The sequence below is a fragment of the Danaus plexippus genome, chromosome 11, assembly GCF_018135715.1.
Source record: "Danaus plexippus chromosome 11, MEX_DaPlex, whole genome shotgun sequence".
In the NCBI taxonomy this organism is placed as follows: domain Eukaryota; kingdom Metazoa; phylum Arthropoda; class Insecta; order Lepidoptera; family Nymphalidae; genus Danaus; species Danaus plexippus.
The window spans coordinates 4,989,881-5,016,877 of record NC_083544.1 but is presented as its reverse complement, the minus strand read 5'-3'; the positions used below and the strand labels follow the sequence as shown (position 1 = coordinate 5,016,877).

The window sequence follows — 26,997 nt, the reverse complement described above, 5'->3', positions numbered from 1 at the left end:
AGCTTATATGTCATATAGCGAGGTATCAATTATGGTTGCAAAAACTCAAGGAATATTTCGGCGGAGGTTTCGTTGGGTTACGTAAGTTCATCTAGCCTCAAGGTCGCGGGCGTTGCTCCCTCCCAGTCTTGCCACTGCCGAATTTTAGCGTTTTTTTCAACACTCATCCCGTCTACCCACACGTCGCTGGCATTTTAAAACAAAATTATCATCGTTTAGATACAATAGATCCGTAGTGTGTGATATGATTTGATATTAATACTCTTACACAATAAGATATATGTATATATTACCACAACGGGACAGAATATTGTACATTTTAAATAAAACCTGCAAATTAATAACGCAAATAATTTGAAATTAAAATGAAAATAAGAGAATACGAAACATGTTTCTTGTCGTAACCGAGTGACGTGTTTGCTATGTCAATTAAGATCAGATTAAAAAAATATTGTTCATAATTTTTTACTGATACATTTAAGAAAAAATCTTTAAACCATACATATTTGTAGATAATAAAGACACTGACACTTACCATAATGATAACGAAGTTTTATTATATAAATCAACAGAGACTTGTTTGAATAAACATTATTATTTTAAAGGTACTATACATAAAGCTCTAATACTTTAAGTAGGCTGTAAATCACACTCAATAATACTGGTCAGTAGCAAAAGAGATTTTGATCCCAATCCTTTCTGGGATGTTTTGGCTACCGAGCAGTAAAGCTCTTTGTTATCTTCAAGCAAGTTAACAAATGAATAGAATAAATTAAACCGAAACAGTTCTATTCAGAGTGACTCACTGATTACAATATTACTTTGATCTTATTAAATTCTCTTAGAATTTTTATAAATAAACATAGAAATGTATTAGTTGATAGTAATTAAGAACAAATTTATGGTCACAAAAAAATTTTTACAGTTTTTATTTTCCATTTTCGAAAAACCAGCGTTCATTATCGATTGTCATAAAAAAAACTCAAGATGTTTTTTGGTAAACGAAGCAATATTTTTACAAAATAACCCGCAGGAAACGTAATAGTCTCGATGTCATTGTGTTTTTGTCATAGCAATGTGTTCCTATGGACCGTTATACTTTTTTGGTTATGGGCACCCTTTTAGCAAAAAAACGTGGCCAGGTAAGCAAATCTGATCGGAGGGCGATCTACGATGTTACACAACTAGTGAATACTTAACTGTAATATTTCACATTATCAGATTTAATAAACCATCGCTGATACTCCACCAGCATGATGTTGATCCATCTGTCGCCTCACACGCCCACCATACAAATAGAAACATGAAAGAATATTTTAGATATTAAAGAAGAATACTTGACAAAATATTAGAATAGTTGTCACATAGAACAATTTTTGCTTGAATTTGTTACCTTAGATAAATTATATCATGTAAGCTTTCAAGCCAATGAAACAAATAGTATAAAAAAAATACAATTTCATGCGCAGTTCTAATGAATCATATTACTATATTTTTTATAATATTTTTATTATGTATTTATGAATTGTATTTTAAACATGACATTTGCTAATATTTTAAATTAAAATAAACTATTTACAGCTTAAATAAAACAAAAAAAAATCATTTTGTATTGATTTGAATTGTATAAGGGAATATATTTTTCATATTAAATTAAATATTTCATGCGTAGGACCATAACATTTATTGAGCCTTAATATTTTCTAATTAAAAGAATAAGATCAAAAGTATACTAATAATAGTATTATTGTTATGATAAATAAAAAGCTGCCAGTTGGAAATACAAAAAAAGTAAAGTGCTTTCACTCCGAAGACAATAAATTTAATAAAAATTTAACCTTGAAATCTAAACGAAAAAAAGTTTAATGGAACAGTTTATGTGATGATTATTTTTTAACAACCAAGTAATTCATTTCGACCATAAAATAACCGTTACTTTACTTAACAAAAAATATACATATATATGTACATCCGTCAAGAGAAAAATATTCTCGAAAGACACGAAATAACTGAAATGTACAATTTCTTATATAAATCAATTATTTACAATATGTAAACATATAATATGTAAAGAATTATATAATATACATATATGTAAAAATATCAGTATGTATATGTATATACATAAATATATATATGTATAAAGATTTGACACTTGTACCAGATCGCCTTGCCGAGATAGATTGTGGCCGTGGCATTGGTTGCTCTCTGTCTAACATATCTCCGTCCCTCTCCCTCACAGCAGTTCATTCACCCGAGTGCGGAAGAAGCGCACTCGCAGCCAGTAGCGGGTAAAACTCCGACCATGAACTAACCATACTTTATCAGTTATCCGCAGCTATCGGTGCGCTAGGCCGCCATGAAACTAGACTGAACGAAACTCAGATCTCATATAAGACTTATTATTATTTAAGTGACGTGCAGTGTAGTTTGTAAGTTAGTGTATATATATTTTAAATATTTTTTGGATTCTCATGCTGGATAATTACGTGATATTACACTGGATTATTATGACAGATTCGGTGAGTACATATATATATTTTTTTGTTTTTGATTTGGATCTAACTACGAATATAATTTTTTGGATTTTTACTTATTAATGTAAACTCCTTGGTTAAAAAGACTTCAACGCGTTTCTTAAGTTTAAGTTGCTGCTTTAATCATTCAGAATTTTACACATGCCCTAATGTAAGTAGGAAGTAAGTTAATAATGTCTATTCTGATTCATGTAAAATACACTATACAATACACTATCTTATTAAAATAAAATTAGTTTTTTTAACCATCTTTCGGGAATTGTGTTTTAAATTGTGTAATAATAATTTGTTTTCATTCAGAATTATAAATATTTATTGTATGTATATGTTGTATTATTAAAATAAAAAAAAAATACATATATATTATAAAACTGAAAATTTATTATGTATATATGAAAATATTTAATAAGATAAATATTTTCAACAAATGTATATAAATAGGAATATAACGAAACTACGAGCAACCCACGACGTAGTCATAATACTTCTATATCAAAATTATAAATCTGACAACATTTGATTTATATAATAATGACGAGGTGTGTTTGGGCTGTAATTACACACACATACACACACTCATACATAGATGGGTTGCAAAAAGCGAACCTTGAACTTGGGGAGTTCAGTTTCAAGGCAACCATTCGCACGTGAGCCCAGGCTTACGTAATTCACCCCGCTCGCATAATGACATGTGCCTGCGACGGTAAACAAACTAATATTGTATTTTATTTCTTTTATATATTGTAATCTGTGTATGTGTGTACGTCCATATGTGTAAGTGTTTTACTCATGTGTGTACCAATGATTTGGCGTACACCCACACTTATGTAAATGTTGCCAATCATACTTTAAGTAAATACAAAAAATTATGGTCTCTTGTTTTCAGTCTACCAGCAATTATTCTACTTAATGTGCAATTTTTAAATTTCAAAGCATCTGTCCCTTAAAACGACAAAAATAACTTATGCTTTATAAAATGTACGTAAAAGTATTCAATACGTCTGAATGTTTATTTAATGAGAGCTGCGTACATACACGAAATGAAATTATATAGTATTTTTTTATAATAATATACACATTTAAAGTTACATCCACACACATACAAGTTTTAAAGAACACGTACAAGATGGATAAAAACAGTTTATACAGAATACAATGATAAAACACATGGTAGAAACAACCAAAAAAACTCAGTCGAACCACTCAAAATTCAACCTTAAAATTTAATATCATAAGATTGAAATTCCTACAAGTATTTTCTGAAATTTCGGCAATGACACTGACTCGGTTCGATGATATAACAGCAGACCGACAAACTGAAAAGTCGGCCATTGAACCGCGAGCTCGACGTATAATGTTTTCGCTTATGCCATTTTGTATCTAAAACAGTTATAATAAAGTTCACTTCCGTATTACTTCATCTCATACATTATACAGAACGATTCTTGTTCACAATGACGCATATATTCGATGTTTAAAATTTCAATTCATTAGTACACAAATGTTAACAGTTATTCGAGAAATGTTGCCTTAATCTTATTAATTTTCCTTCATTGTTTGAAAAAAAAAATAATATCACCGATTATGAACGGACGAGTTACATTTTTTATGGACTATAAAATTCAATCCAAGGTAATAAATAAAAGGATGCTTTCTAATTATTATAAAAGTTGTATTATATAGGTACAAGAAATTGAAACTCAACAGAATTAAGAATGATCGATTAAAATACATTATATGTGAGAATATTATTATTATATCATTAATAAAAACATATAAACAACAACTAAAAACGTATTTATAGAAAATTATAACAATAAGCAAGTAAATAAAATTAACAGTAAATATTTATCATATTATTTGATCGCCTAACAATCAGAACAAATATGATACTATACACAAATATTCCATAAACAAATCTAAAAATCCCACAGTTTGAGTGAGTTCACTTGCGCTTGCGTGGGAGTGCCAGGAAGGTCCTTGATGGGTAGAAAGTAAATGCTCGAAGCAAAGGGACTAATGCGTGGAACCTGTTCGAGCAACGGTACCCTGCCCCAAGCGAGCACGCACCTATTATGTAACCATATTCATGCTCCAATAGCTCTCGTGTCGTCACTTTTTGACCTTTCATTGTCTTTCAAACAATGATAATAGAAAGATAATTATTATTATACTTCAAATCAAAATAATACCTATATGTAGCAATAACTAAATATATGTTGGTAAACAGATCAAAACTTCTTCAGTAACAAAATTCATAAAATAATAGTTTTCACTAGCGTTTGTGTATACACATAAATGGAGACACAGAAAGTGTTTTGATATTATAAATCGTCCTACATACATATAGCACTCGTTTGGAGAAGGTTTCCGGTGGCCATGATGACACTATAGAGCACTAAATGATATTTGGTTCCGTGGATGGTACCCCAACTATCGACAATACGTTTTATAAACATAATTATAGCATTATGCAATAGGAAAACACCGGAGGGCATGCGAAGTACTCGGACCGTGTCAAGATTGTACAATGACCTGTCTCGATGTTTAATCAATGAATGAATGGACTACAAGTACTTAATTTTTAATTATGATTCTTTACTACAATAGTATTGGTTATATTATGTATTTATACGTCACAAACATATTTACATCAAGAATCTAGTACAATATTAGAAGTGGTTTCCAACTGAGACTGATATTCACCCTCTATTATATTTTTTATCGACACGACCTAACGGTAGCAGGGTCTCGTAGGTACCGTATGAAAAATCTTTGAACTAAATCAAGCGTAACACTATACGAGAAGGTTCTACCTGTTCAATGGGAATTCAAACTTGGGAAGTAATTTACACAATAGCAGTGGAATCGTTTATCTGGTTCATTATATAATTATAGTTACTAAAGCATAATATGCAAAAATTCAAAGGCTATTTTAACAGGTTTTATCACGAAACTAAACGCAGCTAAAGAGCGTTGATTATGCCGTCCTCGTCTAGTGCAACATAGAAATTATGCATGGAAGCCGTATTCAAAAGTCTAGGCTATAAACCTATTTGAAAAGGATATATGACTCAAGTTTCAGGAAATGATTGTACAGTTACACACTGGAAATATTCCTCACATCATAAACCTGCGTCGAATATTCTAGTGTATATAAATAGATACGTCTAAATAGTAATATATTACTTATGTTGGTAATAATCGACTATCATATTTCATTGTTGTTTCGTCAGCTCCAGTGAATCTAACGGTACATCCTTTTTAAAAGCTCCGTTGTTATTTTCCGGATTTTAATCCTCTACCTGCGATCTGTGCATACACTTGCCTCTCGCCTTTTGTTATTTTTTTTTACTAACCACGGATAATTATGAAACCGCTCTGTCACAGCGGTATTAAATATTATGCGGCTGATAAAACAAAAAATCTTCAAATACATAAACTAACCACATAATATATATAAATCACGTTTATTATAAAACAAAATCTATTGTGATGTTAAATAAAATTGTTAATCGAATCAGAAATAGATCAAAATATAAAGAAGTAAGTAACAAAGGAAAGTAAACCGTGGTCGGTTGGATCGATGAAAGTAAAGGCCGGTGTAGAAGAGTCCCGTTAGCCGGCCGGGCCCGGACCCGTGGAATACTAAGCGCTGACATACTGCGCGGCTTTTGACCCTAGCAACATTCTAGACTAGTACTTAACACTTCCATGCACTTCATTTTACACTAACGTTATAACACCGCATAATATGGCTGTGTTGAACTTTAAAAATCTTTTAGTTTTTTAACAAATGTCTTTTTTTTAGAAAAAAAAAATCAACTCAAATTATTACACAACTTTTAAGAATTCCTAACACTAAATACCTTTTTTATATGGCAACCATTACAGTTTGTTCTTGTTAATTGTCTTGCAAGACCTTGTACAATTTTTAATGGACCTTCCTTTTATTTTCAATTCTAAAAAGGCCTTAGAATTTTGCTCAGCAAAAAATGCAATTTGTGCAAAAGGCATTTTTTAGCATTTTACTTGATAGTCACAACAAATAGATCTTTTGTTGTGTTACCCTTTGTTTCTACCGACTGGCAGTTAAACAATTTGCACAAACGAAATTAAATGTTTAACAAATATAAAAGGCGTCATAAAAACATAGCTATACAGACGATTAGAAAGATGTAGCTGAATATATTTGCCAAAATGCTCCTTTAATGGCTATGTTGGTTCAGATATAGGCTGGCGAGGACAACGACCCTACGCAAAATTCGTTGCATTGGGCTAGGTCTAGTGCATGCGCGTATATACAGACATCAACACGGAAGCACCAGGAAAGGGAACGCATTATACCCAGCTTCAGGATAGAGCAGGAAAAAAGCATGAATGAGTATTCAAGCCTACCCCAAGAAGGGGGAAATCGAGTTTGCAGTGTCGGCTGTGGCCACATCTACAGACATACACACACACACCACACCGAATAGTATAGCAAGATCAATAATCCTTACATCCACAATTACAACTATGGCATAATTGACTTTTAAAGATTTCGAACGATAAATTTCTACTAAAAGCATACTATAATTATAACACGATGACTTCATTGAAATATTACAAACTAAAAATTAATAATGTTTCTGAGGATTCACAACGGTTATGCAAAAAGGTTATTTTATTTATAGTGTATCTGTATTAAATTAGTTCCTATGAAATAGAACTGAAACAATTACTTAAATTACAATGTATTTATTAAAATGTGTTCCAAAATCACCTAAACGTAATTATACCTGTTTATCACATCATATACGATTTTACACACTCTCGAGTCTAAGAGAATCATTTTAGTAAAATAACCCTGAATAGTCAAATTTAGAAACAAAGCTTTAAAACCTAGCATTAAGCCTAAAGAAAATTGGTGTGATGTCAACGACCGCTGTTCCCAATACTCGTACAGTAAACGCTTTTCGCACACACGCGCGAGTGCGATTTATTCGCGCGTCAAGCGACAGCCTGCGAGCGAGCGAGACGCGGCGCCGGGCGGCGGGGGCTAGCTACGAGGGCATCCACCCCGGAAGATTCAGTGTTTTGATACCAAGCCTCCGATGGAAATGCATTTTCTTTGAAACGTTTCCTTTTTAACGCTCCAACTGACGACCAATAATACTATATCGTTTTATAACGTCTTAACTTATAAATATCAAATATAAAATATTAAATCTAAAATCTCCACTAGTAATAGGTATGGTATAAATATAACCATATCTGTATATATTATATAATAAAAAAGTTATTAAATGGCAATTGTATCTAACTCCATATGCACTAAATCTATCAAATCTGTTTGTCAAGTCTAAAAAAATATCTTTATCGATCTGCTCTGATTCGTATGAATAAATCTTAAGATGTCACAAGTCCCTAGAATCCAGGCTCGATCCAATTAGAGACAGCTGCTCAAATCGATAATAGAGAAAAGGGTGTTCAAAACGTCAGAATCTAAAAGGAGCCAGACATTAGGGCAGGTCATGTTTAATATTATAGGGCGACTTGGATAGCTCTTGTTGTGTTAGGAAGTCAATAGGCAGAGATTTTTTAGCATTTTATAATAAAGAGTCAATAATAAAAATGTATTTCAATTAACCATTACTAAATTTATCTGGACAATTAAACTGTTTTGTTAATAAATAATATTATTTTAACAAAATTTTTACCCATAACAATATTCTATTGTTCTACAAATATACTACAAATTATTAAATTCTTCAACGTAAGATATGTTACTATATTAGTAACTAGATCGTGAAAAGTAATAGTTTTCTGAAGCGGCGTTGGATAAAAGTATACGTTATGGAATTTATCATTATATAATGATAATAAAAAAATCTAAAACATATAGTGACGTAAATAAATATAAAAGTGCTTTTTGCTCAAGCCAGACAGGTCCATTATTCAGAATCCAAACGGTTTGTGACTATTAACAGATTACAGGCTGTAAATAGTGAAATCGATATTGAATAATGGTAGGTAGCAACTAGCAGGGTGCACTGACGGGGGACGAAATGCATCACCCCTACTAAGAAATACGTTGTACGTTTAAGTTTTCTCTTCATACTATTAAAGCTGTCCTTTTCCGGGATCACTATTTTAGAAAGGGACACGCATAGTGATTTACACAGTTTTCAGTTCGAGAATCATGGGTAAGGGTTCATGAAGGCTGTGTCGACGACCCGCGAGAGTGAAAGCATGTTCCGGGGAGGCAGAGGCGCGCCCGCCCGCCCTGTCATGGCTTTCGCTACCGTTCTCACGCTAACCTTTTGTGCGTTGATTTAAACTTTATTATACCCCTGACTGCATTTTCTTTAAATTTTGCGATATTAACCATAACACTCTTGGTTTTAAAAGATGAATATAGTTTTTATGTAAGTAAAGTTATTAGTGTGTCCAAATTCGGCGGAAGTGTGTAGTGATGTACCTAAAACGGAGCTACGTAATTGTTACATGATCGTTAATGGCAGCGGATGTATTAATAGAAAGTATTGTTTCCGTGGTCATGCACATGGCACCTTCAATAAAGTGCAAGCTTGTATCGGGAGCACGGTCAGGGCGCGCCGCGGCCGCCACACTACGGAAGTAATGAACTTGAATGCATGGCTCGGTCGCACTGCGCCGCTCCATCCCTCTCTCATCTAATTGGCGAACACTAGGCGTGAACGTGACGTACTCACTGCACTCGCTGTCAAATTCGTCCGCATTCTCCATCACGAGCCGCTTTCGTCGTCGATGCGTTTATCGGAACGAGACGCGAATATGTGTGTCGATGGCATTCTCGCCGTTGTAAAAGTGCATCTAGGTCGGTCGGCATAGCGGCGCGTCGCGTCGGTTTAGTGCGACGCGATCCTCGGCTAGACGTAGGGCAGGTCGGTGAGCTGCGTTGCATAATGCGCTGCGAGCACAGTCAGGCACGCCGCCCGCCGGGGCCTGCTCCCGCGTAGCCAGCCCGCAATCAGCGGAGCCAGCCGAGCTAGCCGGGCTAGCCCAGCCAGCCAGCCGAGCCAGCCAGCCAATAGCCGCGGCCAGTCAGTCGAGCCGTCATGAGACCGGTGCGCTGGCTGCCACCGCTCGTCCCACTGCTGGCGCTCCGCATATTGCTGGAGTACCTCAAGTCGCTCGACATCGCTCTTGTTCCTTAGGCCGTTCGGTCTTTATTTAATTAAATCATTCACATCAAAGACAATCATTTTGTATTCGGAACTATTCACAGTACTGGCAAGTTAAAGTTTAAGGAAGAATGAATTGTAATACGTTTTTTGTAAGTATTGATTACGCTTTCATCGTAGTTAGACAGTGTTTTTTTAAAAATTATTTTTTTTATTATTCAAAGTTAGTTTATATTGTATCCCAAAAATATTGTGAAACAAACAAACAAATATTGAGACAAATTACTTTAAATAAAACAACATCATAATGATATTTCTTTATCCACCAAATGTTTTTGCCATTAAAATTTATATTGGCCCCACTTGAAAACATTAAACTGAGATTGAAACAGATTTATACAAACTCTTTTTGTAATATTAAAAAATAGAGAAATTTATTTAAAACAATGTTAAGAATATGTCCTCCATTATAATTTCCTGTAAAAATGACCTTTAAGGAAATATTTTTTCATAAAGCCTTTGTAGATTTTGACAGAGATTTTACTTTTAAATACAGAAATCTGCATAGATAATTATGGTGTCAAACCTACCAATACATCTATTTGTAGTGGAACCATCTACGTATCAAATTATTATTAGACTGCAAGGTTAGTTTGCACTTGCATATGTAATACAATAATGAGCTATATTGTGGGAACATAACAAAGGAACCCATTTCCTTAATATCCAAATATGTAACATAATCATCTTTAACTGTAGGCATTATTTACTGAAAATCTATTTTGTGTAAAACTTTTGTTCCCCAATTAGTTTTTTTTATAATAATCAACATTTTCTAGAAGATGAGATGATTAGAAAAAATCAATTCAAAGGAACTTTACACAAAAATTGCAAACATTATTCATAATTTATAAATAATTATTTATAATTAAAATTAAATTAATTACATTTTATAACTAAATAAATGCATTAAACTAATATGTGGGACTTGAGAACAGTAGATATCATTAGATATAATAGTGATCTCTTATCTGATAGATAGTGTGCAAGTCAGCTATAAAGGGCAAGTTCAAGCATTACGTCCAAGGTTGTGTCGCTTCCTAATGCGCTCGCGCCGACGCGACGCGATCTATTCTCTACAACACAGCTGTTATGCAATCATTTATTATTCTCCTATTGCATAAATGTTTTTCTAATGACACATATATTTATTCTATTCCAACATTTAACACAAATTACATTGATTTTATTTATTTAACCAGAAATTATTATACATCTATGTCTTCGGAATAAATTAAACATACCTATTATTTTATTCCAATATAAATTTCATAATAATTGCTATTAATATAAGAAAAATACTTGTAATAAAATATGAAGCAGCTTTCCAAATTAAAAAAAAAATATCTTTAATTTTTTCTAGATTTGAGTAAAATTTTAAATATCGCAAATAATCATTTAAATTGCTTGTATTGCAACATGTACACGTGCAACAAATCAATAAAATATTTGATAGAGATCAATTAATGTACCTTCAAACATCCCATAGAAATATTCAATAGAAAAGAAAATTTATTCTGCTTTGTGTGTGCATATATGTAAACACTTACATTTGTTTATTGTGTTTTCTATTAACGAAATATGTTCAAACCAAAGTATATACATTTGAATATGCATGTTATTGTTAATATTTAAATTAATTTATCCGGAACTGTGTTTAAATTGTTTTCAAATTGTTATTATTTGCTAATCATGTAGTCTGAAGTGTTGAGATAAGAGTCATTAAACGTCTCATAGATCTTGACATTGCGCGGGCGCATTGCAAGCCGCGTGTCAGGTCACGTGCAGCCAATATTGAAGTTTTATATCATTTAATAATGTATGATAATATCAATTTCTCGATATCTTCATACACAATTAATTCCATTCTTTAATTATATTCACTTGTATATTAAAACCATTTTTATTATTAGTTTATCAGAAATCTTTTTAAATTTAAACTGGTTATGTTATTGTTTTATTTTGGAAGATCATATTATTTTTTCAAAAAAGCAGAAATTTTGTTTCGACATACAGTTATATTTTTATTTGTCAACTTCTATAATAGTTTGAATATACTGTGAAAGCGTGGATCGAATTGTTTTTTTATAGGTAAATAAGTCTTTATCTTTTATTTACATGAATCCACTCAAGCGCTTGCGCAACGGTTTGGATTTGACATTCAAATAGGACCGGTTCATATAAACATATTTAACATTTATATTGAGTGGAGTCGATGGCCGCATACGCACTTCCTACATAAATTATGCAATAATTCCTACTTAAAATTACCCAACGTCAATGTGTATCTGGAAATAGAACATACAAAGAATAGATGTAGATTACATACCTAATATTTTGTGTATAAATACTATTTGTTGTTTCTGAATATCTTATATTTTACATTTATAACTATGTTATATATTTTTAAAAGAATGTTTATTAAACAAAGGTCTGGTTATTTTATGGTTAAAAAAATTAAGAATCAATACACCAAGAATATGGAAAATAAATAAAAAAAAAATACTATTCCAATTAAGATTCGAATTCATATTTAAATCTTTAATTTACTAATTTATAATTAATGGTTCTTTTTACAATTTTTTTTTTTTTTGTTTCAGTTACTGATCAATAAATAATTAAAGGATAGATTTGATCATCAAAATGAGGCTGGTAAGTGCATATTATAATTATGATTTATGAAAATTATTACTTTTCATTACATTCTGAGACGTAGTAATTTGAAGAATAGATTAATTTTGCGGAAAATATAAATAGGGAAATGGGAAGTGTCGGTGCGCGGTGAAAAGTGCGCACTTGTAATAAAAGTGGGTCAGTAGTAGCACCGCCCCTTTATTGAACAGCGCCGTCATCGTCGCATCTTACTTTGCAAAAATAAGCTCTCATTATAGGCAGTTTAGATTTAAAATAAGTAAACAACGTTGGAAGTGCAAGCTATGGAAAAGGTGGAATGCATTTCGTTTAAACACTTTTGCTTTTGAAAATGATTGATAGCAGTTTGACACTTTTCGCATTGTTTTGTTTTGAACTCTATTTGTAGTCCTCTCTTACAATGAGCAAACTTGCGTTAGTAGTAGAGGAGATTGATAATGTATCTTTTCTCGAACAGTCTACAAGTGAAGAGATACCATCAACAACAGTCGGCCGCACAGCCAGCCCCGGCGCGGGCGCTGTCGGCGCGGTGGGTGCTTCGGAATCATATGACGTCACACGCATGCGTGAAGAAGAGTTTGAAAGGCTCACAGTATACATAGTACCCGACGTGCCATGTGAACGAGGAGTGACAAACAGAGCAGAGAGAACGCTCCCTCGGAGTTTGGCACTGAGGCCATCTGCAGTTCTATCTACACCCAACACACCGGTAAGGAAGCTGACATACTAAAATATCTTCAAAAACCAAGGAAAAAAGGTTCTACAGCAATTTTATATCTCACAAAAGTAAATTCTTATAAGTCAATGGTCACAAAAAAAATGTTTCGATAGTAACGCATGTTTTCATAACCATGAGGTCTTACCTTTAATATAACCTACAGACGGAAGGAGTCTGGAGTAAGGGAGTTATACCCCGCGGTACGAGATTCGGACCATTTGAAGGCACACGAACACCTAATAAACCAAATGACAAAGTTTCGTGGCGATATTATTGGAGGGTAAGTAGATTTAATTCAGTATACTTAATGTACATATAGCATTCCTATACAACGCTTTTACCACTATTTTGTCTAACTCATTAGTTCGGTTCTGGCTATTTTTTCTGTCCTCTCCTATATCTGATGGGAATTATTCACTATGCCTACCTATTTAGAAACCCACTTGTTTCAAAATACATAAACTTAGTGCTACATAACTCTTACTAACCTAAACCTCTCTATGTTGGGCCAGGTACAAGAAACTGTCAGACATCATACTTATGGAAATATTAAGGTGAGATTGGGCTTTTTTCTCTACGTGGTGATAGTTTTTCTGTTTTTCTTCTCCATGACATCATCATGAAAAATTTATTATATTATAAAAAGTTCCATACATTATAAAAAAGTGAAAATAAATCTGTGTAAAAGTTACTTTAAATCTCGTCCTTGACTTAGTATAATAAACAGTAGCATTTTGTTATCAAGTGCACGCGTACTGTAAATATTAAACACGTGCCGCAATTCTATTCAATATGTGTAAAGTAAACACTTAAAACACTATTTTACGCCTATCAATTTCCTTTATCAGTTACGGCTTGTCATGGGCTAGAAGAAGTTGAAATAAATAAACATCAAATAATAGGAGTAAATGTCCATTACAGATATTCAAAGATAGTGACTATTATTACCTTGATGGATCGGATACCAGCGTCGCTAACTGGATGAGATATGTCGCCTCAGCATATTCCCTTTCCGTCATGAATCTCGTTGCTTGTCAACATCAAGAACACATTTACTTTTACACAATCAGGTAATTAAAGTTATTATTATTCTCAAAGTACTAAATTTCACTGAAGTTAAAAGAACAAAGTTTTTTGGAATATAATATTAAACTATAAATATCTAATTACAGAGACATTATGCCTAATGAAGAACTTATGGTATGGTACTGCAAGGATTTTGCTACAAGGCTTGGTTATGACATTGATCCTGAAAGAGCAACTTATTCAATATGTAAGTTAAAATACTAATAACATCTGTCATACTATACTTTTTACTTTAATTGACATAAACTTATGCTCTTATGTCCAATAAAATTATCAGGGAATATTTGCTGTTAAAAAAATTAATGAGACAAACTAAACACATTTTCTTCGCATTCATCACGTTTATTTAAATTAATTGAATAATTTTGTTTAAGGCAAGGAAGAAACAATAAAAAAGGCTTACGGATTGCCACCTGCCCCTGTACATCCTGAGATTGCTTTTAACCACATGAAATATGTTCTCGGTCTGACAAACGCTAAAGATCTTTTAGAGGCAGAAATTCCGAGCAGGAGAAGAAAAAGAGAAGCGAGTGATAAATCACTACACGAAGATCAAATCATGTTACCTCGTGAAGATCCCAGAAATGTAATAAAAAATGAGAGATCTATCGTAAGGTCAGATATCGCCACAAATTTCATACACCCGAAATCAGAGAGCCCAAATCATAACGAACATCACTCACTATCACCTAGCAACTTAATGCAGCCTCCATCACCGGTTAAAATGCATAGAGATAATCAAACGTTAATAATTCATCAGCACAAAGAAAGCACATCGCATGTTGTTATACATCAACTTGATAATTCAAGATCACATAGCAATCGATCCCCTGCTCAAATTCAACATACGAGGGATATTAGAGGACCATCTCCGTTATCACAAAATAATCAAGACAAACTTGGAAGTAAATCTCCCAGTTTTCCTCATTGTGTACCATCACATTATGAGCACCAACTGACACCTACTGATGGTTCAGTTCGGTCAGATGAAGGTTATCATAGCAATGGATATCACGATGAATTTACTCCCCCAGAAGACTCGAGTGACTCCGATGTCGAAAATTATGTACTAGACTGTTCAAATAAAACAAATGAACCAAAAGAAACTGTTATTGTTCAAAAAATTGATCAGGATATGCATAGAAATGAATACAGAAAAGTTAAAATAAAAATGCCCAGAGCTTATCAATACCAGAATCACAAAGATATGGATTGTGAAAGTGAAAAAGAAATGATTATAGCCGAGGACGTTATGCACACCTCGCCTCAAAATTTATCTCCAACCCGAAGAGATCCTGCTAGTTCTACGGTTATCGTTCTAGAGTCCTCTCAAAACACAGTAGTACCTTTAAATAAGCCTTACTATGAAGACGGTACATTATCGCCTTCACCACAGCCAGCTTTTATGAGATACTCGCCCCCAGATACAAGAATACTTGAAACAATCCTGACCGGAAATAGGATTGATACAAATAATAATGACCCAAATAGAAGACAACCAAATGCTACTCCACCACCATCATCGCCCACAGAGATGGCGTACTCTTACAAGAAAAGTCAGAGATATGGCAATGCTTGCAGCCCTGATTCCAGTTCAAACCTAACGCCTCTACCATCTTTACTGCCGTTACCACAACAGTTACCTACACCTAATTCAGTTTCGGTTTATTCTTCTTCGCCTCCTCATACTATTCCTCATACTACAGAAATTCGTGAAATACGAGAAATAAGGGAAATAAGAGAAACGCGATATGAAAGCCACTATCCTAATTACTCTTACAGTTTATATTCTCCACCTAACTCTACAATAATAACACAACTGGGATCGCCACCGACTACTTACTCTCCTACAATTTCATCTTCTCATCAATATGAAAGGGCTCCAAATGGGCAAGCTAATCACCATTATCCATCTTCGACTAGTGTTATAACTTTGAAAAATTGCTCTCAATTGAGCTTGATTCAAAATTCTAATATTAATGGGCAGTTGGTACCACAACATAGTAGTCTAAGTCCTGATGGAACATGCAGTCTAATTGCACCTATGAGCCCTAATTCACAATCGTCTCGTGGATATAGAAGTCTACCCTACCCATTAAAGAAAAAGGACGGGAAAATGCATTACGAGTGCAACGTATGCTGCAAAACATTTGGACAACTATCTAATTTAAAGGTCCATTTACGAACACATTCTGGGGAAAGACCTTTCAAATGCAACGTTTGCAATAAATCCTTCACACAACTGGCTCACCTTCAAAAGCATCACTTAGTACATACCGGAGAAAAACCACATCAATGTGATATTTGTAAAAAACGATTTTCATCTACATCTAATTTAAAAACACACCTGCGGTTACATTCAGGACAGAAACCATATGCTTGTGATCTCTGTATGCAAAAATTCACACAATTTGTCCATTTAAAACTTCACAAGCGACTGCACACAAATGACAGGCCATACGTTTGTCAAGGATGTGACAAAAAATACATCAGTGCCTCCGGACTACGAACTCACTGGAAAACGACAAGTTGTAAGCCCAACAATATTGAGGAAGTTCTCGCCATCACGAATGCAGCAAACACCGAATGCATAGGTGAGTTCAATCAACATTACAATCACTTATCACAGTATTTTATTCTTAAAAATTTGAATTTCGTAATTATTTTCACTTTTATCACTCTCCACATAAAATTAATAAGGATTTAAAATATTTATAGTAATTTATATGATTTTTCTATAATATCATGTCATTCGCGAGAGTAAAATGAACGCGATGCACTTTCTCTTCATGGGTGAACAACAACTTTCACTTGCGCTCTCACTAAACGCGGCCGATTTCATTTTCGCGTGCACTTTGCAGGTAACATCGACAAAGACTGCCAAGAAAGAGAGGGGCACGAAGCATATGAAGTCCACTCTGCTACGCAGGGAGGACTGGTGGGAACCGGTGGGGCAAGAGTGTCAATTTCGCACAGTGAAGCAATAATGGGTGGGCAAGCGCACACCACCACACCGCATCTAGCAGGCCATGGGCAGCTTTCACCAGGCCCGGGTGTTTCACAATATCGTGGATTAATGCCTCCTGCTGATCATGAACAACAACACTACGGTTCAGCTCAGAGCGAGTCCCGGCCGAGTGTTATAGAATCAAACCAACCGCTCATCATAGAGTGCACTTGATTATCACAACCAATGCTGCTTCAGCCGCAGCCATCTCGTCGGACGTAATTTTCCCCGCCGTATTGGGTGATTCCAGACTTGTGATCAACCGAAAGTATTTTAATGTGAAATAACAATCGTGATTAATCATCTGGATCGTGTTATATAAGGCTATGAGATTAGATACGAACATTTACTACTAGGCTTTTGTATTTATAGCGTTAGTACGTTGTATACGTATAAGTACTAAGTACTGTATTGTATGCATTAAATTTAGAAAGTAAGCCTACTTTATTAAGCTTTGGTTTATTTTTATTAGGGTCTGCAACTTCCCCTTGATACTAATGCTCAAATGTTTTTTTTTTATTCTATTGTAAATAGTACATTCTGACATCGACTAATATAATTTATGTGAGAGTGTTTTTTTTTAATGTAAATATCTTGTAAATATTTAAATATAATTTTTTTTATTATATCTTACACTATCATAGTAAGTGTCGTATAAAACCTGCAGATACTATGTAGTTGTTATCTTTGTATTTGATTAGCAGCAATACATCGTTATAACGTGAATTGCTTAAATTTCACCAAAGAAGGTCTTAGCAGCAGTTCATACCATATACATCGGATTTAATATTTTCAAACAACTCCAAAACAACGTACACAATCAAGACATAAACAGTTTCAAATAAAATCATCCCATTTTTCCATTATATTATGAATCCTAGAATGTTTATCTCAAATTAGTAGTTAAGTGCCAAAAGCGCGTTAATATTTTAATAATTTAAGTTGTCTAATGACATATTCGTAAAGTATTTTTAAAACGTTGTTCCTAATGAATTATCGGAGTACGCGCGTATATGCATCAAATTAATTCTAATGTTATTTAGATTAGAATGGATGAACTTTGTACATTATCCCTACGCTAGAACAAATGGTGCTTCACGTCGTAGAGTAGTAGTCGCTCCGTCAGTCACACGAACTGACCGACATTTACTACATGTAATTATTATTCACCGAGTTTACTAGTTACTATTTTATATTCCAAATTTCGATTATTATGATTCTCCTACTCGAAAAGGCTGAGATAAATATGTAGTTTGGAGATTGGCGTGTGTAATTAAGGACACTGGTTCTCATTATGTGTAAGGAATCGGTCGTATAAATAACATTTATGGGTATATCTTATACGTCATGTAGAACCAACTGTTTTGTATATTTCTATTGTTCGTAACTTAAGATTTTTACATGCAATCACTTATAAATTTAATATCCGTATATTTTATAACAAGCATTTACCAACAAAGCCGATTTTTTGTATCAATTGCCGTTGACATAAATCCAAATAATTTCGCATATATATACCTAGTAGAGATTTATTTTTCATCATGATTTCGATTATATTTTGATATGTATTTAAATATTATTTTATGCTTGTCAATACATCATGATAAACGAATATTTTTCAAATATATCTATATCTATTTATAAAAAAAAAAAATCATTTTTTCTTTATACGTAGGTGTGTTTGATGTGTTATTATATATATACGATGTAATTAATGTAATCTTTAGAATCTCCGTGATTATAAAATTGTAATTAGAATTCTAAAAGAGCATTATAGCTTACAAACTAGTTTATAACCATCAGTGAACGCTGCAGATATTGATTTTTATATTGTGAAATGAAACTTAACGTTTGGTGATAACGATCTTTTGATAATTTACATTTTTATACTCTTAAAGTTAAATGTTATTTGTGAATCAAATTCTTCCTCGTTATGCTTGTATTTTAGTTCCATGCGATGTTATTTATTAGTAATATTATTCGGCACTGCTATAAATATTTTTAATACTTAAAGTGTAAATGCTACAACGCATGTTCTTGTTAATAACTTATCGCCATTCCTTGTATTGTTCATGTTTTACTTGAATTTTATAGAAACATATGTATTTTTGTACTTTGTATTTTTGTTTTAGTGACTAAACCGTTAAATATTATATTTTTACATTTGAACAGAAGGATATTTATATAAGAATATTAGCGCACAACTCCATATCAGAACTAAATAACGTAGAACGAAACGCTCAAAAATATATACATACCATACTTGTATAACTATTCTTCTGTGAAAGGAGGGATAAAGTTAGATTTTCGATGCATCATGGCGTTCCACCAACTTCATTATAACTTTGTAAATATACAGCTCTGTTTCAATATCAGTTTAATATTATAATTATAATAATAATCAGTCATTATACGAACGTAAACTTTGTAACAATCTTGTATAAAGTTGTACCTAAAACCTAAGAATAGTTTGTTCTTAAATTATAAGTACAATACCTAGCATATGGCCAAGTAAGCAATATATCACTGTATTTGATAATCTCTGCTAAACACAAAGGATTGTACGCTTTGTGACGACGAAAAAATTATTATAATTATTTAATACGCCAGAAAATAAATACTCACTGTAATGGCCTGTAATTTTGTACACCTGATAATATCATTTACACCAAACCGATTAAAACAGGAGTTAAATATAATTGTGGTTTTATTCTCAAACCTTTACTTTATTATACATTCATACAATATAAACCTCATAAGTTATTACAATGAAACTAAATAATAGAAAGAAAAATATTATAAAATAGATAATAAATAAATAAAAAAAAAAAGACACCAAAGAGATTGATGATGAGACCTCTTTTGTTAAAATCAAGTAGTATTATAAAAGATTTAATCTTTATGAACGTCACATTTCTTCATATGCGTTCTCATGTTGGATGACTGTGTGAAAGCCAGTTTGCAGCGTGGGCAAGTGTATGGTTTGTCGCCAGTGTGGAAGTTGAGGTGAGACTTTAGGTGATGCTTCTTGGTAAATGATTTCGGGCATAGTGTACAAGCGAACGGCTTTACTCCTGTAAATTATTATGATTTAAATAAAGATCTCATATCTCAATAAAATAGATTGATGTAATGTATCAAAATAAAATAGTAGCTACTCGGAACATCTAGTTTGTTCTTGTAAGAAAATTTTCAATACAATGGGCGGGTCGAATCACGTAGTCCTGATGATTCAGATCCAGTTATAACCGTTGGTTATCTATAATGATGTCTAGACGATCGTTGTTTGTTCTTAACATATCAAAAGACCATCCTATTATATCCTAAAATTATAGAGGTTTAATATAATATATATACCTGTATGTAATCTTAAGTGCAGGGTCATATTAGATCTATCAGCAAATCTCTTGTTACAATGCTGACAAGCGTACGGTCGCTCCCCGCTATGGGTCCGTTGATGCTGCTTCAGTAACATCTTGCGTGAGAACGCTTTACCACATTCATCGCATACGTGAGGTTTGACGCCTGTGAGTTACACGATATATGAATAACATTATGATGTATATAATAACGTTTATGTAAGCTTCCAAAAAAACCGGTGAACATAAACTGTATTGAAGGAAATTTTACACGAATTATTATATGTACTTTTATTTAAAGTATCTGTTTCCATGATAAATTCTATAACTTTTAGTGAATTTTAAAAGCAAACATAGTTAAAATCTTAAAATTGTTAATTTTTATACGAGAGTTAATCCTAATACCAAGACTTTTTTCTTATAGCTTATGACTAAAAGCCTCGACTATAATAGGGAAAGCTGTATAATAAGTATAATATATTATTTCGTATGATGTTTTAGGTTAAAGGTATTAAATATTCAAATTTTCTTTGGCACACAATAGTCGTAAATTTATATTTGCTATATACATTGTGAAAGTGTGAAATATTTGAAGAAAACACTATAATCGGGCTTTTTGTATGAAAAATGTTACAGCTAAAGAATGTTACCTCTGTACGTGACCATCAATTTATACACATGACGTAAAGTTATTACTAAAATTAATCGTCCACTGATTGTTGGAATCTTCATGAATATTACGTGACTAATGATATTAGTGTCGCTAAACTGTGTGAACACAATTTTATTTTCATATTATTTGAAAGGATTAGATTTATAAAAATATGTGTGATTTTAGTCATATATTTTTGTTCCGTAATATCTTACATTGACAGCGGATACGTTTAAAACGTCAGAGTCATGGTAATAAATTGTTACATACGAATGTTGAATTGAAATTCACCTGTATGTATACGAACGTGCATGTTGTAAGCAACTCGTTGATTAAACGATTTTGGACACATGTTGCACTTATATTCCTTACGGTTTCTGAAAATATAAAATATAATTATGGACGATAAAGAATAATATGTTTTAATACATAAATTTTGTACATACTTATGTATTTTCATATGGCTACTGAGATATCCTTTATCATTGAAAAATTTCCCGCAAACTGGACACGTTGTGGCGAACTCCTTGGTACCACGATGCACTGACATATGATATTTATAATTACGTAATTGTGAAAATGTTTTATGACATTCAGTACAGGTGTAGCGAGTTGATTTAGATCCAGTCAAATGTTCGTCTTTGTTGTCGGCTGTTACCTTGAAAACGAAAATTGTTAATGATAATTTATTACTCTCCCTTATCAATGCATTTTTTATAGTATTATGATAACTAAGATTTTGGAGTGTATACATTTAAAAAAACTAAATTCTTCGGATACTACTCATTTTTAATTTATTAACAATACAAAATCCTAGAGGATATTTGTGTGTCGGCCTCCAGACCAGATGTATGTTATGTATTCGCGCATTTTAAAGCGCGTTGTGATAATGCAGCTTACGGTTCCTTGGGAAACCAATATCACCAAAGACCATGCCATCAAGGTCAATAAATATTACGAACTTACAAAGGCGCTCACTCGAAATAGGTTCGTCGTGGATTTATCTATGGTTGTAGAACGGTAAAATCTCTCTACAACCTACTAAGTGACTTGGGTCTGTCCAGAACTAATATCAATTCATTCTTGGAACGTACTTCGAAGGCAGCCTTAGTAGGTTTTTCAAATTTGGTTAGGTAAAGAGAGGAGCTTGGACGGTGGAGGTGAGCGTCTAACGGTGAGGTGAGCGTTAGATAAACACTTAAACCTACACCTGGGCTGCAAGTCCCAGGCATTGTTAAAGCTTCTCTCCCTGCAAAGCGATGGACCCGGCACCAGCACGGTGAACCCATTGAATGCTAAGAGGTTTCTTATATCTACATGATCCCGAAGTTTCAATTCCTAAAGCATCTGTGATCACAGGCAGACGAGATGAAAATTTCAATGAAAATATCATCTCGTCTCTCTGACTGTACAAAGCGCGTAGGTATTCGAAAAAATAAGTTTCATTTATTTTATAGTTATTTAAAAAAGTTCCATGAAAATAATGATAATTGATTTTAAAACTGAATCCAAACATGCAGCAACTAAAAATCAATATGAAATTGAATAGTAGATTAATTTAAAATGATCATTAAAATTGCTGAACACGAATAATATTAAATAAATTATGGTGAATGGTTTATGGTACCATCATGTAACTGTGAGCGGAGTGACGACACTATATTGTTGGTGCTAGTAATAGCTTGCATTCTATTCGAAATTAAGTACATTTTAATACAAAAAAAAACTTACGTCTTTTGAAACACTCGGTTTCATTTCTTTTATATTGCTCGTGGCCTCATTATTATTGTTCTCGATCTTGGTAGATTCATTATTATTGTTGTTTTTATCATTAATCGAAACGCCGTTTTGTTTTGACTGCATGATACAAATAAATTAATATAATTACTATAATAATTTCAATTATCTCACATATCAAATCAAATGCGAAATTTAACTAAATAAAAATATAAAATTCTTATTTCGTCACTCTCAAAGACGATGATCTCGTGAATTCTCTTATAGAAACGTAAACTTTGCATGGTTTTTAACCTTTTATACAGATTTAAGTTGAGATGCCCTACATATACATATTTATACGGTTTGAAAATGTACAACTACTCATTCTATATTCCCCTAATTATGTGATCTGGAAGGAATAGCAATTTGACAATTTCTTCGAATTTATAATTGTTATTTTGCAATTTTGTTATATTCAATCACTTCTTTAATTATATGTTATTCAGTGAAGTATAAAATAACAGTTTAATAATAATAATTTATAATTAAAGTTAAAAAATTATAATTTAAGGAAAAAAAATAGATCATTAAAACAGAAAAAATAATATGAAGAAAGGGACAAAAATATCTAAAAAGTAAAATATAAGCTCAATGATATATACTTATAACTTTTATTGTTAGTTTGTTATTAAGCTTACCTGTATGGTTTTGTCTTTATCTAGCTTCCAGTCCAAACATTTCTTAGCATAAGGAGTAAAAGTAAGCGACAGCCGAGGTCTCCAAGGGCTCTGTAATACCTCATTAAGTATGGTCACTTTACTAACAGCTTCTTTGCTTTTATTAAATTCACTATTTACTTCCGACTCCCTAGATACCGCATTTTGAATATTTTTTGTATCTAAATTTAAACTATGCCTAGAAATAATATTACAATTTATAGAAGTATGTTCTTGATCGACAGTTTTTCTTGGTATCTCTTCGCCTTGAATGTCACTGAGGTAATTATTTTCAGGAATCTTCTCAACTTCCACATTAGTTTTGTGCCCTAAGTACATACCAACAAAACTTTCAATATTTTCCTTACTTGTAATTTCAAAACGTTTTGTGTTACATAAAAAGTTAAAATTATCCCTAGAACCTATGTCAAAAGTTGTTTCTGTCGCCACTTCCTTGTGATGCTCTGTATTAGAATTCTTCTCGAGAAGCGATCCTTTTTCACGATAGCGTTCACTTGATATTGCGAGCACGCCCTCTGTAACACCGTTACCATTACGGTTCAGACTATATGTCTCAATAAATAAATCACGAGAAAATGGCTGGCTTTGTCGGTCTTCGAGAGATTTCAGATATCCGAGCCGGATTTCTTTGGTCTTATAAAAATTTGAATCTATATTACTTCGGTCTAAATTTACTTTATCAAACCGACGCCTTACATTAGATTTTTTCTGAATTTCTTTCCTTAAGGTGACATCATCTTTGCTGGTTATATTTTCTTTTTTGAAAGTATAATCATCCTCAACAAAAACATAATTATTATTTTTTAAATGCTTCATTAAATCTCTAGTATCAACGAAAACTTGTAAAGCGTTCATGATATCCAAAAATGTATGTAATTGGTGTCTGCTGATGGCTACTTCACCGTTATAGATGTAATGAAGAACGGAAGACATGGTATCAAAATCGAATTCGGGCATAACAATAAACGTCGGTGAATCTTCTACTGAACATGAAAGAAGGATTTTCTGTAAAAATAAAGCATTCCATACAACAAAGGTGGATTATGATTAAAATATCAGCATATTAGCATTAATAATGTCATCTATATATGTTTATTTATGCTATGCTCATGATAAAACCTTCACTTTTAGTATAGACTCACCCTGAGAAACTTGCTGACACTTGCCAGAACTGCTCGGTGAGCACTGAATACCCGACCACCGCACATTAAAAATACATCGCACCATTCTTCACACGAGAGCCATTCACACATCTGTCAACAATTTAGAACGTAACATTAATTAAAAATGACAGAATCAAACGAATCATTAAAATTAATAAGTAAATATTTTTAGTTGCATTATTATTAATATATTATTGTATTATATTTTCCTGTAGTTTTAGATTTCGACATTGTTTATCACTTTTATAGTTTCAATTTAATTTTAAGTTTTGATGCATTCTAATGTCAAAACGAGAGGAAAGGGAGAAACACATAATTGTACATTACACAATAGCTTTTTGATATAGTTAAAACGTAGAAGAGATGTCATAAGCGGTTAATTTCTACATATTGACGGTTTGGAAATAGTAGTAAACTCAGTCGATATATTCTTGAATATGAATTGTTCTAATCTTTCAGCATAACGCCTATTAGCACCACTGTAAAATTTAATACAAACTTATTAAAGAAAGTTTTACATAAAAATGGACCTTAAATAACCGTGAACAGAAAGGTAAGTTGTATTTAATATATTTGATAAGTGTTGATACCGTTAACTACTTTATAACCAGAAATTGTATAAACAGTTTCCTGTCAATAATTTAGAGGAGCCGCAACAGTAATTCGGTAAATATTGAGACTAGACGAACGCCAACGAACTGTGCTTATGGCACACTTTTAATATTCTTCAACTTTGAGCAAATAGACGACAACGCACACACGTCTGAACTAAAAAAAAAAACACAGAGGAAAACGGGCTCTCACATTTTGAATAGCACCAACGTGAAAGTCAATAAGCAAATACATCTTATCAACTACATAAAAAACTAAACAAATCAAAAGGAATAAGAATTCATTAAGATATGAAGATACATATTATTAAACATTACAGATTGCGGTACTGAATTTGTAGCTGCGTCAATTTGAAGTGTTGATAGACGTTATACGAAACTATCAAATTAAAATTAATCAAATAAAAAGTTCGATGAATTCAACACACAAAAGCTTTAATTCATCGCCTTAATTACGTCAACGCTTCATTGTTGAATGTTCCTGTTATTATTGTTTAAGTATTAAATATTATTTGAGCAAGACTTGAGACGTACCCGGAGCTAGAATTCTAATTCAGTGACCTTAAAACTAGTTAGATGCTAGATACACTTAAAGTAAATATGTAGCAACTCTTTTAACAATTTATAGTGTTATTTTATTTTCATATATGAACGAAAAAAAAATTGAGATTTAGGAACGTATCTAATACACTGTTACATTTAATTTAAATATAACTTATTTTTTTAAGCTCAATTTTTTAAGCATAAAAATACAAAACTACTTCTTTTTAAATGTAATTATTTACTTTTTTTTTTTGTAATTATCTTTTTTAAATAATAATATATTTGACCTCTCTTTAGCAGAATAGAAGAAAAGTTTTAAAAATTGTGACACAAAATTTTTGCTAACATTTTTTACTTACGATTAATATATGAAAACCAAAAAAAATCCGAGTATTAGGTTCACTATATTACAACAATGTCCCAACAAGTCGTGTACGTCTGAAGCGGCACTACCAAATGCGGCGAGGTCCTAGTGATAGAGAGTTCACCTCTCTTCTTGATTCGTAACGGTCTACACGTTAATACAAGCTTCTAATTTACCTTTATTGTCGCTTTTACATTCACACAAATGTCATAATTATTCTTGATGTATCTATTTTGATGAACGCTTGACCTAATGCTTTAACAATCCAGAGTTCGACTCAACACAGATTATGTAAATTTCACAATGTAACTAATATTCGAAAGTGTTTGAGTTAAATAATCTTGTGAAGTTTAATATAAACAATTTTACATTTTTATTTCGTGGTCTCTACTGATAACTTAATAATTTAAATCTAAATTCTTTTAAAATTAAATATCTTTTTTGGAAATGTATTCCTCGGTTTAACATAGTATAGTTTAGATGGGTAAGTTATAAAATCATTTTATTTATAGCAATTGAAACTTTTTATAATTTGATTAGACAATAATTTATAAGTTAATTCATGGTATAAATATATGTATATTATTTTAACAACGAAAATAATTCATGTGTAGATGAGACATAAAATTTGCGATGGTTGA

The 26,997-nt window shown here is 32.4% G+C and overlaps 2 protein-coding genes across 4 annotated transcripts; one reads left to right on the top strand and one right to left on the bottom strand.

The window, feature by feature from the left end:
* Positions 1-2,505: 2,505 nt before the first annotated feature.
* Positions 2,506-19,907, top strand: LOC116765527 (uncharacterized). Of its 3 annotated transcripts, none has more exons than XM_061521796.1 (9): positions 2,506-2,522; positions 12,346-12,397; positions 12,855-13,106; positions 13,279-13,395; positions 13,628-13,669; positions 14,037-14,185; positions 14,288-14,388; positions 14,576-16,795; positions 17,063-19,907. In XM_061521796.1, exons 2-9 carry the CDS (start codon positions 12,389-12,391, stop codon positions 17,380-17,382), a joined length of 3,210 nt encoding a protein of 1,069 aa, XP_061377780.1. In that variant the 5' UTR covers positions 2,506-2,522; positions 12,346-12,388; the 3' UTR covers positions 17,383-19,907. The 3 variants fall into 3 exon arrangements, with proteins under 3 accessions (XP_061377780.1, XP_032510898.1, XP_032510897.1); XM_032655006.2 differs by lacking the exon at positions 2,506-2,522 and adding an exon at positions 9,351-9,837; XM_032655007.2 differs by lacking the exons at positions 2,506-2,522; positions 13,628-13,669 and adding an exon at positions 9,350-9,837.
* Positions 19,380-26,480, bottom strand: LOC116765784 (zinc finger protein 3-like). The gene is made up of 8 exons (XM_061521797.1): positions 26,352-26,480; positions 24,818-24,928; positions 23,637-24,680; positions 22,951-23,076; positions 21,666-21,877; positions 21,511-21,596; positions 20,566-20,733; positions 19,380-20,282 (listed from the first exon to the last, which is right to left on the bottom strand). The coding sequence occupies exons 2-8, from the start codon at positions 24,926-24,928 to the stop codon at positions 20,101-20,103; spliced, it is 1,929 nt and encodes a 642-aa protein (XP_061377781.1). The 5' UTR covers positions 26,352-26,480; the 3' UTR covers positions 19,380-20,100.
* Positions 26,481-26,997: the final 517 nt, after the last annotated feature.

Coding starts and splice junctions, on each gene's coding strand:
- LOC116765527 (XM_061521796.1), top strand. Junction 13,670..14,036: donor ATACTTATGGAAATATTAAG/GTGAGATTGGGC, acceptor TGTCCATTACAG/ATATTCAAAGATAGTGACTA. Junction 14,389..14,575: donor AAGAGCAACTTATTCAATAT/GTAAGTTAAAAT, acceptor ATTTTGTTTAAG/GCAAGGAAGAAACAATAAAA.
- LOC116765784 (XM_061521797.1), bottom strand. CDS start 24,928: ATGTGTGAATGGCTCTCGTGTGAAGAATGGTGCGATGTATTTTTAATG. Junction 24,681..24,817: donor GTGTCAGCAAGTTTCTCAGG/GTGAGTCTATAC, acceptor TTATTTTTACAG/AAAATCCTTCTTTCATGTTC. Junction 20,283..20,565: donor GCACTTAAGATTACATACAG/GTATATATATTA, acceptor AATAATTTACAG/GAGTAAAGCCGTTCGCTTGT.